This window comes from Falco peregrinus, chromosome 1, assembly GCF_023634155.1.
Source record: "Falco peregrinus isolate bFalPer1 chromosome 1, bFalPer1.pri, whole genome shotgun sequence".
Lineage (NCBI taxonomy): Eukaryota > Metazoa > Chordata > Aves > Falconiformes > Falconidae > Falco > Falco peregrinus.
In genome coordinates, this window is record NC_073721.1 from 20,009,070 (window position 1) to 20,026,749 (window position 17,680).

At 50.4% G+C, this 17,680-nt stretch overlaps 2 protein-coding genes across 2 annotated transcripts; both read left to right on the plus strand.

Moving 5' to 3' along the window:
• Positions 1-279: 279 nt before the first annotated feature.
• On the plus strand, positions 280-5,038 carry NPFFR1 (neuropeptide FF receptor 1). The gene is made up of 4 exons (XM_013297353.3): positions 280-929; positions 2,536-2,832; positions 3,671-3,770; positions 4,123-5,038. The coding sequence occupies exons 1-4, from the start codon at positions 887-889 to the stop codon at positions 4,928-4,930; spliced, it is 1,248 nt and encodes a 415-aa protein (XP_013152807.3). The 5' UTR covers positions 280-886; the 3' UTR covers positions 4,931-5,038.
• Positions 5,039-5,996: 958 nt separating this feature from the next.
• PPA1 (inorganic pyrophosphatase 1) lies at positions 5,997-17,547 on the plus strand. The gene is made up of 11 exons (XM_013297371.3): positions 5,997-6,121; positions 6,317-6,381; positions 9,177-9,230; positions 9,675-9,794; positions 11,774-11,860; positions 12,171-12,297; positions 12,841-12,968; positions 14,506-14,591; positions 14,818-14,887; positions 16,035-16,074; positions 17,212-17,547. Exons 1-11 carry the CDS (start codon positions 6,058-6,060, stop codon positions 17,241-17,243), a joined length of 873 nt encoding a protein of 290 aa, XP_013152825.2. The 5' UTR covers positions 5,997-6,057; the 3' UTR covers positions 17,244-17,547.
• Positions 17,548-17,680: the final 133 nt, after the last annotated feature.

Below are 17,680 nucleotides of genomic sequence, written 5' to 3' on the forward strand. Positions count from 1 at the left end.
AGTGGTTCCTGCATGCCAGGGAGGCTACTGCCAAGCACGCTGGTGCCCCTTCGCAGCTGGCTGCCTGCAAAAACACTCCTGGGAGAAACTGCAGCATTATCTCAAAACTGCTTGTTTAAACATCTCCCGTGTTTGTCCCTTCATATTTTTAGGGGACAAATGCTTCCCAGTGGTGTGGGCTGGCTGGGGGCAGCCAGGAATAGTTAATCCTGTAAATATTTGACTTCCAGACATGCCAAAACTAAACTTTGGTAAAAGACCATGGTAAGGGGGGGTTTGTTGATGTTGGCAATGATGGAGGAGCTGGAGTCACTGGGAACAGGGCAGCTGGAAGCACTGGGAGCGGAGCAGCTTTGGGCCAGGACCAGCATCCCTAAGGACTGTGCTGCTTTTCCCCACCGTGTGGTTGATTTACATGGGGTGGAGGACGGAGGTCTCCCCGCTTGTGTTGGGGTTCGCAGCATTTTTCCCCCCTGGGACAGGAAGGAGTGCTGCTGGGGGCACCGGCCAGCAGTCGGAGGAGAGAGTGGCACCGAGTGCCATCATCAGCATGGGAACCTCGGGGGTGGCAACGGGGACACAGACCCCGACCGTCCCCAGGGACCACATCTGCCCCGGCTCTCTCCTCGCCTCCGGTAGGCTGCCCCCCCCCTCGCTGCCTCAGGCGGGGGGGTACGTGCGGGTACCCCGGTATCCATGGCGATAGGAGGCTGTCCCCCCGCTGCTCCCTCCTCTCGCTGCAGCCGGCGACCAGCCGCAACCGGCGCGGCGGCACCGGCACCGCCGTACGGGCACCGGGCTCAGTCCCGGGCGGGGGGGACCGGGGGAGGGACGGGGACAAATTCCCCCCCCCTCCCCCGGCGGCAGACACCCCCCTCCCGCCCGCATGCCGGCGATGCAGCCCCCGGAACCAGGCCGGGCCGGTGAAGGTGAGTACCGAGACCTGATTTATTTTATTTTATCCAAAAAGGAAGATGTCCAGCCTCCACCAGACCCGTATTCCACCAGCACAGCCTTTCCCTGTGGTGGTTTCCCACAGCCAGGCAGGGAAGGGGGTGGCCCATTGCCACCCCGCCGGTGCACCCCTGTCCCCTTGTCACTGCATCCGAGATGTCAGGATGGATGTCTCCATCCACCCAGCACCCACCCAGGCACTTGGCAGCCCTTTAATTTGCTTTCCTTGTCTTCCACCTTGCTTTTAAAACCACCTGTGATTCCTCATCCATAGGATACCCACCTCCTGCTAATGCTGCAAGACACTGCAGCCCAAAGAGATGAAGTCCAGCAAAGTTTTGGGCTTGATACCGCAGGTTTCGGGCAATGTCATTACAGGCTTTGCTATCATTTCTGCTAACAAAGCCAGTTCATGCAGGTGCATCTGATGCTGACCAGCCAGACCATCTTGCCCCAGCAGCCCTGATGCTTCTTTGCTTCTCTCCAAGAGGCTCCTTCTCCCGTGCTGGTGCTGCAAACCCACACCCCGTGCCTTTCTGAAGCCCCACTGGAAGCATGTTGCCCAAATCCTGCACCCAGGACAAGGTTATAGAGACCAGGCAGGGCTTCCCTGCACACCAGAGCCTCAGGGAAGCCAGTGGTCCCAGCAGCTGGGAAAAGCATCTTGGCTGGTGAGCTGAGAACCAGCACAGGGGTGGGGGATGATACAGCTGCCCATTATGCAGCGGCTTTGCAGTGCTTTCTCAGAGCAGGGCTGACCTGCAAGCTGAGCCTTAAAGCAAAAATATGCCTTTTCTTGTCTTAACATTGCAGCCTAGGTTTGCGCTAGGTCCCGTCACCACTGCAGGCAGCTCCTGCCTGCACCCAGCATCATCCCGCGTCCCTGCCTGCGTAAAGCTGGGGAAACCCAAGGGGGGTTGCTGCATAGATCTGCTCCCCCTGTTAAATCCGTAGCCAAAAATGCCATTCCCTGCTCCATCAGAAGCTCTCTGGGTCCCAGATAATGATCATAATTATGTACAACTATTGCTTTATATGTAAGGGAACAGCAGGGTCTTGTCTGCCCCAGCCTGTCTCTCTTGGGCACTGTGACTGGGGTATTTTAGGGGATCTAAAATTGCAGATCTCAGAGGTGCAAGGAGAAACAGCAGCACACACCTGGGAGCAGGGATGCTCCCAGGCTGGCTGTGCTGGGGACCACATGGATACAGCTCCCACATGGCTGGAGCATTGCGGTATCGGGACATGGATTTCTCTTCCTTGCATCATCCCCCAACAAAATCCTGTGAGAACAGGATGTCTTCTGGGCTGCTTTAATTCATCATCAAAAATATGATATAAACTAATAATTATATAAAATAATAATGATACAAAATTATCAGCCAAGGTGCTGCAGTACCTTGGGCTGTGTAACCTGAGGAGGAGGAGACTTGAGGCACTGAGATGATCCCAGCAGGACACACCCCAGTCAGGCTGGGCACTGGTATAAGTATGAAAACCCACCTCTGAGAGCATTAAGAAATGAAGGGAATAATTGCTTCATTCTCTCCCAGCTTCACTTTCCTGCCTTCCCTTCCCCAGGCCCTTCCAATGGCAGCTGGTCCAACTCCACAGCAAGTGACATCCACCTCCTGAGGGAAAACTACACCTTCCTGGCATACTACCAGCACTCCTCCCCTGTGGCTGCCATGTTCATCCTGGCCTACACCTTCATCTTCCTCATGTGTGTGATCGGCAACATTCTGGTATGCTTCATTGTGGTGAAGAACCGCCAGATGCGGACAGTCACCAACATGTTCATCCTCAACCTAGCCATCAGCGACCTGCTGGTGGGCATCTTCTGCATGCCCACCACCTTGGTGGACAACCTCATCACGGGTGAGCAGGGCAGTGGAGGGATGAGACACAAAGAGGGGAGAGAAAGTGGTGGGGAACATCACCCACCTGCTGCCCCATGGGTGATTCTTTTGCTGAGGATGAGGAGGGCAGGTGGTGGCCACTCAACCACACCTGATGAAATGTATCACTTCATTTAGAGATGCTATTTTAGGGGGAAAAGTCTTTTTTTTTTTTAAGTGGGTTTTTTTTGTTGTTGTTTTTTGACATTTTTTGCAAAATAAGTATGACCTTAGCGCTGCTTTATTTGTAAAGTTCAGCCATTCTCCATCAAGCAACACTGAAAAAAACCCTCTTCTTCTTGCACTTATCTTCTCACATGCTGGCTCAGCTCTGCCCATTGACCTTTCCAAAGATAAAAGGCAACATTGGCGTAGTTGGTGGAGTTCACCTGCAGCAGTAGCCAGGGCGCAGGGCAGAGTCTGTATTTATTTTTTACGAGGTGCAATTTATCTGTTGCCAACGCCTTAGTATTGGGGTCAAGAAACAAGAAGAAAGCCCTTCTGACTGAGGATCCCAAGGCTGGTCCCCATGATAACAGCTCAAGCCCTACATAAGGGTAGGAGAAATGCCAACCACTGTGCTCCTTGAGTTTCTAGGAAGTGTAATATGTATCTTTTTTACCAATTTGGGGTTTTTCCTCCAAACATCTGTACTGCTAAAGGCCATCTCTGTATGAGCCAAAAATGCAGCCCCCTCCTTAGAAGCAGGATTTAGCATCCCCTAGTAACAACATGGTGGATGGGGACATCTAGAGGGAGCTGCTGATGGACCCAGCCGAGCCAAAGGCACCTACAACCTCTGCGGTGTCCCCTCGCAGGTTGGCCCTTTGACAACACCACGTGCAAAATGAGCGGCCTGGTGCAGGGTATGTCTGTCTCCGCCTCCGTTTTCACACTGGTGGCCATCGCTGTGGAGAGGTATGTTGGCACAGGCACGTGGGGACATGGGGAGCAAGCCACCTCCAGTGTGTTCAGGTGTCCTGTGTGGTTTCCATCATGGGAAAGCTCCTGGGGACACCAGCAGTGTGTCCCAGCTCTCCAGGAGGACCACAAAGCTGTCTATGAGGTATCCCAGCAAGGTGTCCTTCCCCACCTTGGGCTGACAACACCAAATCTGGAGAGATGCCAGCCTGGGATCTCTGCTGCCAAAAGCCATATGTAGAGAGCAATCCACCTTATCCTCCCTTCCCGCCCCTGCCTCCTGGCTGCCCTCCTTCCCCTGGGACATCCCAGCAGGTGCCCAAAGCCACAACCATCTGCCCTCCCACAGGTTTCGTTGCATTGTCCACCCGTTCCGGCAGAAGCTGACGCTGAAGAAAGCCCTGCTCACCATTGCTGTCATCTGGGTGCTGGCCCTGCTCATCATGTGCCCCGCCGCCATCACCCTGACCGTCACCAGGGAGGAGCACCACTTCATGGTGGATGCCTATAACAACTCCTACCCCCTCTACTCCTGTTGGGAGGCCTGGCCCGAGACAGGGATGAGGAAGATCTACACCACTGTCCTCTTCTCCCACATCTACGTGGCCCCTCTCACCCTCATTGTCATCATGTATGCCCGCATTGCCTTCAAGCTCTTCAAGTCGGTGGCACCTGCCCGTGGCCAAGAGGATCCAGAGGGGAGGAGAGTCTCCTGGAGGAAGGCCAAGGTCATCAACATGCTCATCATTGTTGCCCTCTTCTTCACCCTCTCCTGGCTGCCCCTCTGGACGCTGATGCTGCTGATGGATTACGGTCAGCTGAGTGAGGGCCAGCTCCGCCTGGTCACTGTCTACGTCTTCCCCTTTGCCCACTGGTTGGCCTTCTTTAACAGCAGCGCCAACCCTATCATCTATGGGTACTTCAATGAGAACTTCCGACGGGGCTTCCAGGAGGCCTTCAGGGCTCCCATCTGCTCACCCCACTGCCATCACCATCGCCACCGTGGGCCCTACACCCCCAGAAACCACAGCCGTGGGATCCTTTTTGGCACCCACAACCGCGTCTTCACCCAGGCGCGGGCCAGCGACTCCCTGCCTGCCTCCGAGTCAGGGCTGCTGGCACCACGCCACACCGGTGTCCCTGCCTGGGATGGCTGAGCAGCTGTGGCCACCAGGCACCTCTGGTCCAAGGGCTTCTGGGATGGGGAACGGGGATTCGCCATGTCATGAGCCATGAGTCACCGAAATAAAGGCGTGTCCTACTGATGCCGTGTCCCTGCCTTGGCTCCTCCACTTCCCCCAGCAGTGCCTTCCTGGATGAGGGGCAGAGGGGGCCACCAGCTGAGCCCCCTGGCACCATGGGCCCATGCCCTGCCAGCACCCCCTTTACCCAGCCTCAGACACAGCATGGGGCCAGGGAGGGAGCGGGGAGCAGTTGCGGAGCACGTGCGCAAATGGGCTGTCCTGCACCACGCTTAGCCACACCATGAACCATGCAGCCCTTGGCTGGACCACACCATGCTGTGCTCAACCATGGCCACACCGTACCATTGTGGCCATGATGGATGAAGCCACACCATACTGCTGTGGCCATGCTGGACCACGCCATGCTGTGCTGGACCAAGCCATGCTGCTGTGGCCATGCCAGACCACACCATGCTGTGCTAGACCAAGCCATGCTGCTGTGGCCATGCCGGACCACACCATGCTGTGCTGGACCAAGCCATGCTATGCTGTACCATGCCATGCTGCTGTGGCCATGTTGGATCATGCCATGTTGTGCCAGACCATGCCATGCTGTCCTCAACCATGCCATACTGCTGCGGCCACGCTGGACTACGCCATGCTGTGCTGGACCAAGCCACACTGTGCTGGATCATGCCACACCATGCTGCTGTGGCCATGCCGGACCACACCATGCTGTGCTGAACCATGCCATGCTGCTGTGGCCATGCCATGCTGTGCTGGACCAAGCCATATCGCACCGCTGTGGCCACGATCGGCTGCACCGTGCTGTGCCGGGCCATGCTATGCCGTACCGTCACGGGCCACGCCGTGGCCCAGCCGCGCCGCCGGGCTACCCAACACCGGGCTGAGCTGGCCCCCGCGCCGCCCCGCGCCACGTGGCGGGGCGGGGCGGGGCAGGGAGGGGAGGGGGGCGCGCGGCCGCGTGGCGGGGGGCGGGGCCGGGGAGCCTGGCGCCTGCGCAGGGCGCACGCCGGCGGCCGGGGGCGGGGCACGGCGCGCCTGCGCAGTGCGGCAGCCGGCGGGCTGCGCGCGGCACGATGGCCGGCTACAGCGTGGAGGAGCGCGCTGCGCCTCACAGCCTGGAGTACCGGCTTTTCTTTAGTGAGTGCCCGCCGCCTTCTTCCTGCCCCTCCTCCCTCTCCTGCTCCTCATCCTCCTGGCCCGGGGGTTTGGGGGCGAGCGCCTCTGGAGGGGCTGGGGGAGCCCCAGGGCCTGAGTCGCGCCCCCCACCCCACCCCGCCCCTCACCTGAGGCAGCCCCTCAGGCCGGGCCTGACCCGTCCTCCTTGCTTTGCAGAGGATGCCGCCGGGCGCTACATCTCCCCCTTTCATGATATCCCCATCTACGCGGACGCCGGCAAGGTAAGAGGGGAGAGGGGCCGCCGTGAGGAGCACCAGGCCGGGTGGCTGGTGCGGCCGTGTTGACTTGGGGCCAGTGACAAGAGCAACCGCTGGAGCTCTGGGCCGTGGGTGTGGGCATGGGGTCGGCGCTCCTCAGGGAGCGCAGTCCTGCGAGCCTGAAGTACCCGAGGGAGGCTCCCAGGGCCTTATGCTTCTCCACGGCAGGAACACCTAACCGAAGTATCGCCAGATCTTGTAAGGAATCGGTGCCCTTTTCTCGTAGTCTCAGCCTCGGATAGAGTGATGTAAGAGAACAGGCGTTCTCGTTCTCATATTCGTGTCTGAGATAGGAGTGGTTGTCTTGAACTTGCCCGTGAGGTCACATGAAAGTATTTAGGGTTAAAAGAAGCAGTTCTCTCTTTAAATAAATATCTACATGCTCTCCTGTGGAAGTATATGCTCGTGCTGCATGATATTGTAGGCTTAGGTTTTGACTGCAGTCAGAGCAGTTCAGCTGCTGCATAGATGGCGAGGACATTCAATTCTTGCTGTAGCAGCTCCTGGGGACCTCGCCTCGCAGGAAGAGCAGGTGGGGAACCTGCAGCATGCAGTGCTGTGGGGCTTTTACATCCTTCTGGCGGACAGTGGTTAGTCAAAGTAGGCTGTTCTGAATCGCTAAGGTGCCTCAGCTTTAGGAAACCAAAATGGCTGTGCTTCAGTTTTCACTGAATGCTTTTTCACTGGTAACTCGGGCTCTCTGTGTTCCTTACCTTTGTAGCTTGTCTCTTCTTTTAACACATACTGAAAAACTGTGCAACTTGGTAAGTGTAGTGGATAAACTGTTCTAATATTTGTGATAGAGAGGTGCAGGTAGAGGGTGGTTATGGGGAAGGAAAAGAGTGTAGAATTGAGAGGTGAATATCTGAAATACAGCTGATTGAGCTTTGAAGTGCAGGTATTGTCAGAATGTGCGCTGGGAAGTCTGAGATCGCTTTTGCCTACTCAGAAGGGAAAAGATGGATTGTAATCATCAAGGACCATGGCAAAGCAGTTTCTGTGGCCAGCTGGGAAAGCAGTTTTCAAAAGCAGGTGTCTGAAAGGTAACTCAGACAAGTAAAATCCAGATAATACTACACGTTGCAGGTGCTTGCAGAACAGGGGGAAAGAGCAGGGGTGTGACTATAGGATGAGGAAGGTTTCTGCAGACTGGTGATGCTTAACAAGGGAAACTGGACTACTGGTGCGCCTTCAGGCACTTAGTGCTGCTTGCCAGCATTTTCGTGCCAAGTCATTAAGAGAAGCAAGTATTGCTGAAGGTCGCAGTCCCTGAAGTTACACAATAGTGGTGATCACATTAGACCTCTTTGCAGGAGTGCCTCTCTGCAGAGATTTTACTCATTGCTTAGCACATTCATTACCAGCAGTGGTAGGGAGCCCAGCTTGGAGGCAAAGGTTGTCTCACTCTGTCTGGGCTCCTTCATCTTTATCCTTAGACTTCTAAGATGCTGAGAGGATTGCAGGGTGTTTTTTTCAGTCTAGGGCTGGGATGTGCTGACCTTATCTGTGCCTGTGTGTCTTGGCACTGTGAAGGAATGACCTTGGGCTACTCAGTGGGTGTCTTAGACCAAGGCAGATCTGTCAGTTGGACTGTGGGGAAATTGCAAGCCTAACAAAGATACACCCCCAAGTTACTTTTCCTTGCCTGCAAAGCCATAAGCACCTTGCCTAGCCAGTTCTAGTTGCCTCATTCCTATCCTCAAGTTACTTAATAAATAAAAATAGTATATACCTTTTACATATAAATTGCAAATGAGCAGTGACCCCCTGCAGTTAAGGGGATGTAATAAACTTGTGTTAGGGAAGGGTGTGGGCAAAGTCAATGATGTAACAGCACTAATTGCACAATGGCAATCTAATTATGGCGCAGTACAGGTTCAAAGGATTTTGCAATGCTAATACTGCTTAACATGAGGATTAGAAACCTTGTCGATGCTAGGGAGCAAGGTCTGACTTTTTGTTAAAAGCCATAATCTCCTCAAAGAGCAAATGTTAAGGTTCCAACTGTGGAAAAGCTTGTTTTCTTGAAGAGGAGATTGACATTGAACTCTCAAGAGTCTTCTTGGCCCAGCTGGAGTCAACAGGAGATGTTTTCAAGCATCACCTGTAAACTAGATACTGCAAGATGTAGCTCTACGTTTCTCCCCCACATCTTTATCCTCGCACCATACTGCTAACAAGGTCTGCTTTTATAGGCATGTCAGCTTGGAGAGGAGGAACTCGGGCATCTTCCTCTACTTCAAGACAGACTAGAGTATTTGGGAGTGAAGTTCTCAGTCGTTCAGGATAGTATGTGGGTGCCCATGTTGTTAAATAGATAGCTTACTCCTGTAATCCTTGTCTCTTCTAAATTGCCAAGGTGGCTCTTGCTGAGCATTAAGCATTTTGCATTTAACAAATATGCCGAAAACCTCATTTTGTTATGTCCAGGATAGTTTGTATGCAGTTGTGTTCGGTTCATTTAAACCTACTGTTCTGTAGGAACATGATGGAGATATTCGTAGGTGGCAGCTGATGGAGAAGGAGAATGTGTGAGTAACCTCAGTCTAGCTTTTGCTGGTATCTTTCATGGGATTCAGCTTTGGGTGATGACATGTGACTGACTGGACTACAGGACTTCCATCAACTGTATCAAAACTGGCTCTGGAAAAAAAGGGGAAAAAAAAAGTTATGGTTTTCATGCTTCGTTATGTATGTTCCCTAGCTTACAGTGTGGTCTTGAGATTCCATCCCATTCACTGATGTTTTGCTTTCTTCAGAATGTGTTCAACATGGTTGTAGAAGTACCTCGATGGACAAATGCTAAAATGGAGGTAACTATATTACAGTCCTAGCTTAAAGTGCTTGAGCGGACTGGTCTATTAATCTGGCTTTGCTGATTCTTCCTTTCTCAGTTCCACCTCCTGAATCGGAGTGGTTTCTAACTTCTGTAAATACGTGCTTCATGCTAGAGGTCTAGTGTGGGGGCTGAGTCTTGCAGAGTTTGGAATAACTTAGTGTTCGTCTGTGGCTTCTTATTAAAGCAGCGTCTTATGGCTTTCAACCCCATGTGGTTCTGACATTTGTAAGTCTGCTGAAAACAATATCCCAGGAGATGGCAGTGCAACAGGAGATGGAGTTGTCCGATATCTGCTGTTGGCTTCAGGGTCAGCTCCTGGTCTCTTAGCTTGTCAGTTAGCAGCTAGCTTGATTAAAAAAAAAAAAATCACTTGTTTTTTTCTTAGAGAGTAGAGAGATTTATGTAACTTTTCTTTCAGATTGCAACAAAGGATCCCTTAAACCCAATAAAGCAAGACGTGAAGAAAGGAAAACTGCGCTATGTAGCTAACGTATTCCCCCACAAGGGTTATATCTGGAATTACGGTGCTATCCCACAGGTACTGTAACTTGCCTCAGTGGCCCATCCTTTCTGGTGGGGAGGGGGGAGGATGCCCGTGTCTGTCTCTGACTACCACTATTAATGAGCAAAAAGGTCAGCTCAGAGTCTGGTCTGGAACACAGCATTTGTAGCTGTGTATATAATCTTGCTAATGAAGAGAACCTGTCAAGGAAGCCGGAGTACTTTTAAGTAGAAATCTCAAGAGGTAGGCTTGTAGCTAATGATGTAAACAAGCTGAGGATGAGCAGCTGCTGCTAGTGAGGTACCAGCTGTGTTGCTCCTCTCCTTGAACTTTGCTTGGACAGTAGCTGGCAGGTCCTTGTCTTTGCATGAAGGAAGCTGTCAGTAGACAAGGAACTGGGCATCTGGCAATGCAATATGCTCCGTTGCTGCCTGGTGAAGCATAAAGAGCTAATGTTTTAACTAATGGTACAGGATCTCAGTGTACAGCCCCTAGGCTGAATCTTTACAGAAGGTTCTTCTTGCAGTGAATTGTTTTAGACTTCGGATGTGGTCAGTGAAAATCTGAATAGATCTAAGACTGCATCTTTCCTATTTCTGCCCCTCTTATTGTTCAGCATCTAAAACACACAGCTAGACTAACCTATTTACGTGTTGGATGGTGGTAGGTGCTCTGTTCTCAGTGTTGGATCTGAGTGGCAGAGAGGTATTCAGAGGTGCGGAGACTCCATGAAGCAGATGTCTGCAGCTGCACAGATATGCTTTCTCTAGAACAGCTGGCAAGGTGAGACTGACAGATGGTGACAGCTGGACCCAGGCTCTTAACTGGCTGGTAACTGCTAGGTAAAGAGGAGCTTTGAGCAAGGCTCTTTGCCTCTGATGTTCTCTAAAGTTTGAGTTTCCTTTCAAGAAATAAATTGTCAGTGACAGTTCATGGGAAAACACACTAAATTTTGTAATTCTAATCTTGAGAGCAGTGCGTATTGAGTGTTTTCTCCAAGCGGCTTAAGACTATGTTTTGAAGTTGAATTGTGTTCTGCTTGGATGGATTCTGGTGTCGGTTTCTTTGTACAGAATTACAGCTTTTGAAGCCTTCACTCAGTCATATGTTAGTGGATCAAAGATGTTTATGCGTGGGCAAGGATCCAGACTTAGCACTTCCTTATAGAGAAGTGCGATAGTGATTGAGAAGTGCCCTTCGGCACCACCCAGGTTTCAGTACATCTTCCTGAATGCTCTAGATGCATTGTGGTGTCTTGACTATACATACTCATCATGTCCTGGCATGCAGAGATTCAGGAAGAGTATTCCTTCTCTTTATATCTCAACAACCTTAGATGTAGATGCTCCTTATGATGCAAGTAGGCACAGTGCTCTTTTGCTCCTGGCTGAAAGTGTGTTTTAAGCAGCTATTATTTTGGAGGCACAGCTCAAATGCCTTCTGGAGTCCTGTCTCTCAACTTACGCTCTCTGCATTAGGTGAGCTGCGCTAGGACACTGGGTGGCACAGGGTATGGGGCTCTGCGTTCTTGTCACTGCTTTAGTGTAACAACATGTCTTAAATTGTTTCATTGAAAGGAAACAATACACCCTGTCTGTCTTCCTCCATCTTTGTTGAACTTCGTTGAACTGCTATCTGGAGTTCAGGAAACTTCTGTTAAGAAATGAATAGGGAGAGGAACAGGCAGGCAGCCAAATCAATGACTGTTCTTTATAGATGTGAACTTCACCTTTATGCAGCTGCGCAACAGAGGAGGAAGTCTGGAAAGTGTTGAAAAAAAGGTTTGTCTGTAGGAGGGAACAGCTTACCCTTGGCAAGATAAGACCTTTTAACTTGGATTCAAACTGTATTTGCAGGCACAAGTGAAATAGTAGCCCAAACACTAGACCTGAAAGCAAGTGTGAAGTGGGCCATCATCTGTTTCTTCAAGGCAATCTCATACCTGAAATAAATCATCTTTTTATTTCCTCTTGAAACCTGAGAGTTCTTATTCCTGTGTGTGGGGTTTTTTTCAGACTTGGGAAGACCCAGGTCACAAAGATGAAAATACTGGCTGCTGTGGAGATAACGATCCAATTGATGTGTGTGAAATTGGAAGCAAGGTAATGCGTTCTAAAGGGTAACTGTCTTTTGAAACGTGTAATTAATGTCTCCGAAGGCAATTATCCAGAGTCATTATTCAGTTCCTACCTCCTCTACCTTAAGAATGTGATGTTTCCCTCCACTGCCTCCTGAGATTGTTGATGAGATCTTACAGTGCAAGCCTTGTGAGTCAAGGCTTATGAAGTGCTGAAAAGCGATAGCCTATTTCGTGGTTCCCGACTGCTTGCTGAACTCTACCAGCTTGCACAGTCTCCTGTTGTGGATTCCTTGGATGCATGAGTACAGACAGCAAGGTCTTTGTGCTTGCAGGTTTGCTCTCGAGGAGAAGTCATCAGAGTGAAGGTGCTGGGCACGCTGGCACTGATTGATGAGGGAGAGACGGACTGGAAGGTAATTGCTATCAATGTTGAAGACCCGGAAGCAGACAGCTATAATGGTAGGTAACAGGAGGGGGAGAAGAGGCTTTCCTGTTATACTTTCTTTTCTTCCTGAAAAGGAAGAGAGTACTTCCCTTTCTCTGTTGAGAACCTGCAGGAAACTTTCAAGTCAGGACATGGGCTTGCTCTTCCCATGCCACAGTATTAATCAGGTGTGATAATGGTAACATCCTGTTCTGCTGTTCTCCCCTTTTACTGCTGTTTATCCCAAGCTGTCAGTCCTCTGCACAGCCTGGCGTCTCAAAGAGGGTGGCTGTACAGCTTGTCCTCTGAGTGGAAGGAAAGGGATTGTCCAGTAAGCCTCTAATCAAAGCTGTTTAAGTATGTCCATGCTCCTGGGAGCAATCAGGGTATACTACGAAGATGAAACACTAACTTTTCTGTGCAGATACCCATTTTGTGTCTGTACTGTAAGCTGTCTGAAATGTTGCTAAGGCTGCTTGAGGAGGGGTTGAAAGAGAGGCAGCTCAGAAGAGAAGGGGGTAGTAGCTAAGTAACTTCTGTTACTAGATCTGGCTAAGAAGCCTTTTCTCCCTGGCTAGATATCGATGATGTCAGAAGAATGAAACCTGGATACTTAGAAGCTACAGTGGACTGGTTCAGAAGATACAAAGTACCTGATGGCAAGCCAGAAAACCAGTTTGCTTTTAATGGCGAATTTAAAAACAAGGTAAGATAACCTTTCTTCATTACAGTGAGTGTGCAAAGGCACGCTGTCCAAAAACTGAGCTAAAGGTGCGTGGGGACACAAATAAGTAGTCACTGAGAGAACTGATTTCTGTGGGGCTGCTGGTAGCTGACTTTATTCTTCCTGCTGTTTTTCCAGGCTACCATTCTTCTTGTTTCCAGCCTTGGAATTTCTTGCAGGAATACTAGGAGAAAAAATAGAGGATTATTACCCTGCTGCTGTTGAATATTAGGACTTTTTATTCTAGTTGACATTCATGTCAGATTACTTCAGGGCCATCCCGTGTCAGAACCAGGATGAAAAACGCCAGGTTTATTCGCTCCTGCTCTGGAGCAAAGGATCCTTGACATCACCCTTTGCTTCCCTTGCACACTGGCTTTGTTCCACTGCACTGCAGCCTGGTGCAAGCTGAAGTTAACTCAGGAGTTAAAATGCTTCTTCCTTCAGGCGCAAAGTGTTGCCTCACGCCCTTTGACTAAGGCTCTGCCTTGGCAGCATTATTCCTCTGCCTCTTCTCTGGGCTGCATCAGATAACTTACTGCTCCTGAACGGGTGGAATCTTGCTTCTGCACCCTCCTTCCTGCCAGTCCTGGTGTGTCGTGAGTGGGTTAGCAAGGTGACTCAACTCGCAGAGCTCCAGAGTTGGTGCAGAGAAGGCAAGGGCCTGCAAAGCCCTGGGTGGGAAGGAAAGGGTAAGGGGGGTAAAATGGAAGTCACGTGGGAGCGGACTTGTCCCCTTCGGCTGTAGCACAGCACTGGTTGGGTGGGCTGGGATATCTCACTGCCCCTCAGGATGGGTGAAACCGGAATTGAGGCCAAGGCAGAAAATAGAGACAAAGAACCTTGCACATGTTCTGTGGTGTTTTATTTGGCTCTGTATGATATCAAACCCAGATATTTATTGCTGGTGTTATGCTAAAAAGAACTGTGTGTGCTTCCTTCTCCAGCTGACAGGTTAATGCTTCAGCATATACTATTCTTTTAAGGAAAAAAAAAGTTATATGCTTGGAAGCAGATTAATTTTTAAATAGTTGCAAAGCTACATTAATTGCATGCCTCTTCCTGTTGATCTGTGTGGCGGCTGAATGGTTTGCCTGGAGTGGAAGAAGGTTTGCAGATAGGTAGAGATCAACTAGCTGCTGGAGACAGAGTGGGAGGAGCAGAGGGGTGGAGCTGCTTTTATAATATAGCACTGACTGGAGACTAGAATATCTGCGTTCCGTTTCTTTTGGCTTCAAACTCGCTAGGTGACCTTGGTGTATCCTCCCACCTGGAAAGTAAAACATTTAATCTTGTAAAATCCCTGTTGTTTCAGCTGTTGTGTGCTGAGAGGTTGCTGCTGTTCCTGAAAGGTGCAGTAATAGATGTCTCTTTGAGGACTTCCACAATCAGAAGCTATCTAAAATCAGCCCCAAAATACCAGCCTCTCCTTCCACGTAACTGATAGTTTGGATGGATGATAGAAAGATGGTCTAGTGCTTACACATAACGTGATGTTTGTTCTCATCTTCAACTTTAGGATTTTGCTGTGAACATCATCAAAAGCACTCATGAGCACTGGAAAGCTTTAATAGCAAAGAAAACTGATGGAGGGGAGATCAACTGGTAGGTTAATGCTTGTGGTACTGTGCAGGTTCCTTTCCTCTAAACAAATAACCCTGGAACTTCCTTTTCTGAGGGGTGCCATGCTTTCTGGTGGCTGCTGGTTGTCTCCACAGGCCTTCCCCTTCAACATGGCAACTATAACAATGATTCTTAATATTCCATTATTTAATACTTTTTGGGGAGAGACTTGGCTTTCACGTTTTCACAAGCAACTTATCTCTTCCAGCACAAATCTGACGGTGTCTGACAGCCCTTTCTGCTGTGGTCAAGAGTGTGCAAAAGCTACTGTGGATGCAGTAAGTACAGATTTGAGTGTCCTAACCGCAGCGTTGGTGTCAGGCAAAACAAATTGTGTGGTACTGTAACCTGTCCTCTCTGTGCGAACAGCACATTGTATGCTTAGATTTTTTTTGGATGACTGAACACAATGACACTTTCTGATTAAAGAGGGTGTATAAGGAGCAAAGCCAGACATTCCTCCAGAGGCTTCTCCTTGCACTTAGTCATCTGGGAGGTGGAATCCAAAACAGTTTGTGTGAAGGGCTAAACTTCTGAACCATATCTTGGCTCTCAGCTGTTCAGTATTTAAATATTTGGCCTTCCAAGAGCTTCGTAGTGCAGGTCATCCTTTGTGAAAAGAAAGCATAATTCCTGAGAGCTGTGCAGCCGGGGACCTTACATCCTTTGCAGCAAAAAGCTTGAAGTTCCCGGTGCAGTACTCCTACCTAGTTTCAGGACTTAACTACATCTCCTTAGGCTTTTGTGAATTACTGCTGCTGGCAGCTAGAAAGGGTTTAGAGGAATGGGACAGAAAAATCAAAAGGCAAATGTTGCCTTAGTGCATGGAAATGTGACTGGCAGCCAGTGTCTCCATAGCCTTGGCGATACTTTTAAAACCACTATCTTGGTTTTAAAGTGCTTGTATCCTCTGGTGGTATCTGAATTACTTGTAAGTTTTTGAACGTGCAGTCCTTGCAGAGGGTGTGTCACCAGCTGGGGACCTTTCTCTGTCTTTGGCTGTTAAATATCAGGTAAAAGCTCTTCAGCAAAGTTTTCCAAGAATCCTCTGTACTTCTAGTCCACCACAATCTTACAGCTTTAAAAAAAGCAGGCTGCCTGCAACCGCACAGATGCTGGAGCAGTAACTGCTTGTGGTGAGAAACAGGTGGCACTGCAGCCCGTGCTTAGAGCAAAGCACGTCTGGCGTGTAGGACATCTGTGGAATGAGGAGGCAGTGGGGATGACAAGCCTCGTGCTGCATGTGAACTCATTTATTCCCTCACAGCTCACCAGCACTGGCTGCTGCAGACCAGTCATGCTGCTTATATCTTAAACGGTGCTTGGTGAAGACTTGGGTACCTCTAAATGATGCCTAGTGAGCTTCAGGTGTAAGGGTCTACATCTGTCAGCAGCTGCTGTCTGCTAATACACTTCTTGTTTCAGGCACCACCATGTAAAGCTGCCAACCCGATCCCGCCCGAAGGTGAGTCTCAACCCCGTGTTCACATTCTGATACCGAGTGGAGATTTCATCAAGGGGATTATCAATAGGAAAATGAGGGTCTTAACTGATGGCTGGGTATGGCTCCAGCACTAGGAGGAACAAAGGGCTTTGTTGGACCTATCTTGTGTCAGTAATGCAATTTGATTCTGGGATAATGTCTGTTGTTACCTTACTTGTTTGGGTACATGAGGTGAGTAAAGGAGTGGTGAGTAGGAGACCTGAGGTGCCATAGCTTACTCCAGAAGAGATTAAATTTATAGCAGGTCCTGAAAGACAGGCACTACAGAGGACTGAAATGCAGTGATAGCAGGAGAGTGGTTTCCTTTGTTCCTGCGAAACGGGGTTTGTTAGCATCCTCAGTGCAGGTGAGCTGAGGAAGGGAAATACTCCCTGCCCACATGGAGCAGAGGAAGAAGTTAGTTGCATGTTCAGAATCACACTTGCAGCTGAACCTGCTGATCAGAGATCTGTTGCTGAGCAAGTGCCCGCTGCCAGCTGGTAATGAGCCTTTTGACGTCTTGGGCTGTGACTCTGTAAGAAATGAACAACTGTGGGTGAGTCCTCGCTCAGCTGGCATCTTTTCCTTCCACGCGAGGTTGCTATGGGCACCTTGCACGTGAAAGCGGGTCACTGCTGTAGCAGGGACAAGACCCAAGCACAAGCTGATGCCAGTGTTGAGAACCCACAGCTGTGTGGCAGAAAGAGGGGCTAGGCTGTCCTTTCCAGTCTCTTCCTGGGTAATAAACCTGTGAAGAAATTGGTGTCTCCCATACGGATGTGGGAGTTGGAGGTAAAATGACTTTGCCTCCGAGTCAGCTGAGCCAGAGGGTTGCCAAGCCAGCTCTGCCTTGCTGTCTTTGCCTGACCTGAGTCTTATGTGGATGCTCCCTGTGGCAGCCTGCGTGAGGGTGGCTTCTTCAGGAAAACAGACACACGTAAGCAGGGCTCTGCGAGAGCCTATTTGCTCTGGTGGATGTGGCAGCCAGAGCGGGAGGAAGGCCCTGCTCTGGAGGTGATGCCTGCAGTGCCATGTGATTGCTTAATAGGTGGGTGGCTAACAGAGGACTTAACCCCCTCTTCTTTTTTGTTTGGTTTTTTTTTTCCACCCCCCTCGCAGTTGACAAGTGGTTCTACTACCAGAAGAACTAAGGCCTGAGGATGGGTGGTGAGACAGCTGTGTCCTTTCCCCCGGAAGAGTCGCCACACGCAGGAGTAGACCAGAAGAATAGCTTCAGTGTCAACAAGACGACCTTGCCTGTAACTTTGCTGATTAGAATCACACATCTAGCAGCGACGTGTCTGCTGCACCGAGGTCTTGTGGAGGCTAGAAGATGTAATTTATAAAAGCAAAACACCCTGCTTGTGTGTGGTCGTACAGGGTACTTTGTAAATCGTGACAGATCGCTCGCCCGGTACGTGTATGGATGCTAGAAATAAAAACTACTGAACCTGAGCGCTGTCGGGCTCCCTGTCCCTTCCCCCCCGCAGCCTGGGGGCATTCGCACGCGGGGTGGTTTGGGGGCGACGAGGGGAGGATTTGCCGGGTAATGCTGGGCCGTGCCCCCGCAGCGGGGGGCTCCGGCTGC

Bases quoted from the DNA above. Each gene is read 5' to 3' on its own strand.
- NPFFR1 (XM_013297353.3), top strand. From the start codon at position 887: ATGCCGGCGATGCAGCCCCCGGAACCAGGCCGGGCCGGTGAAG. The intron at 2,833-3,670 runs GTGAGCAGGGCA...GTCCCCTCGCAG, and splicing joins GGTGGACAACCTCATCACGG to GTTGGCCCTTTGACAACACC. The intron at 3,771-4,122 runs GTATGTTGGCAC...GCCCTCCCACAG, and splicing joins GTGGCCATCGCTGTGGAGAG to GTTTCGTTGCATTGTCCACC.
- PPA1 (XM_013297371.3), top strand. From the start codon at position 6,058: ATGGCCGGCTACAGCGTGGAGGAGCGCGCTGCGCCTCACAGCCTGGAG. The intron at 9,795-11,773 runs GTACTGTAACTT...GGTTTTTTTCAG, and splicing joins ATTACGGTGCTATCCCACAG to ACTTGGGAAGACCCAGGTCA. The intron at 11,861-12,170 runs GTAATGCGTTCT...TTGTGCTTGCAG, and splicing joins TGTGTGAAATTGGAAGCAAG to GTTTGCTCTCGAGGAGAAGT.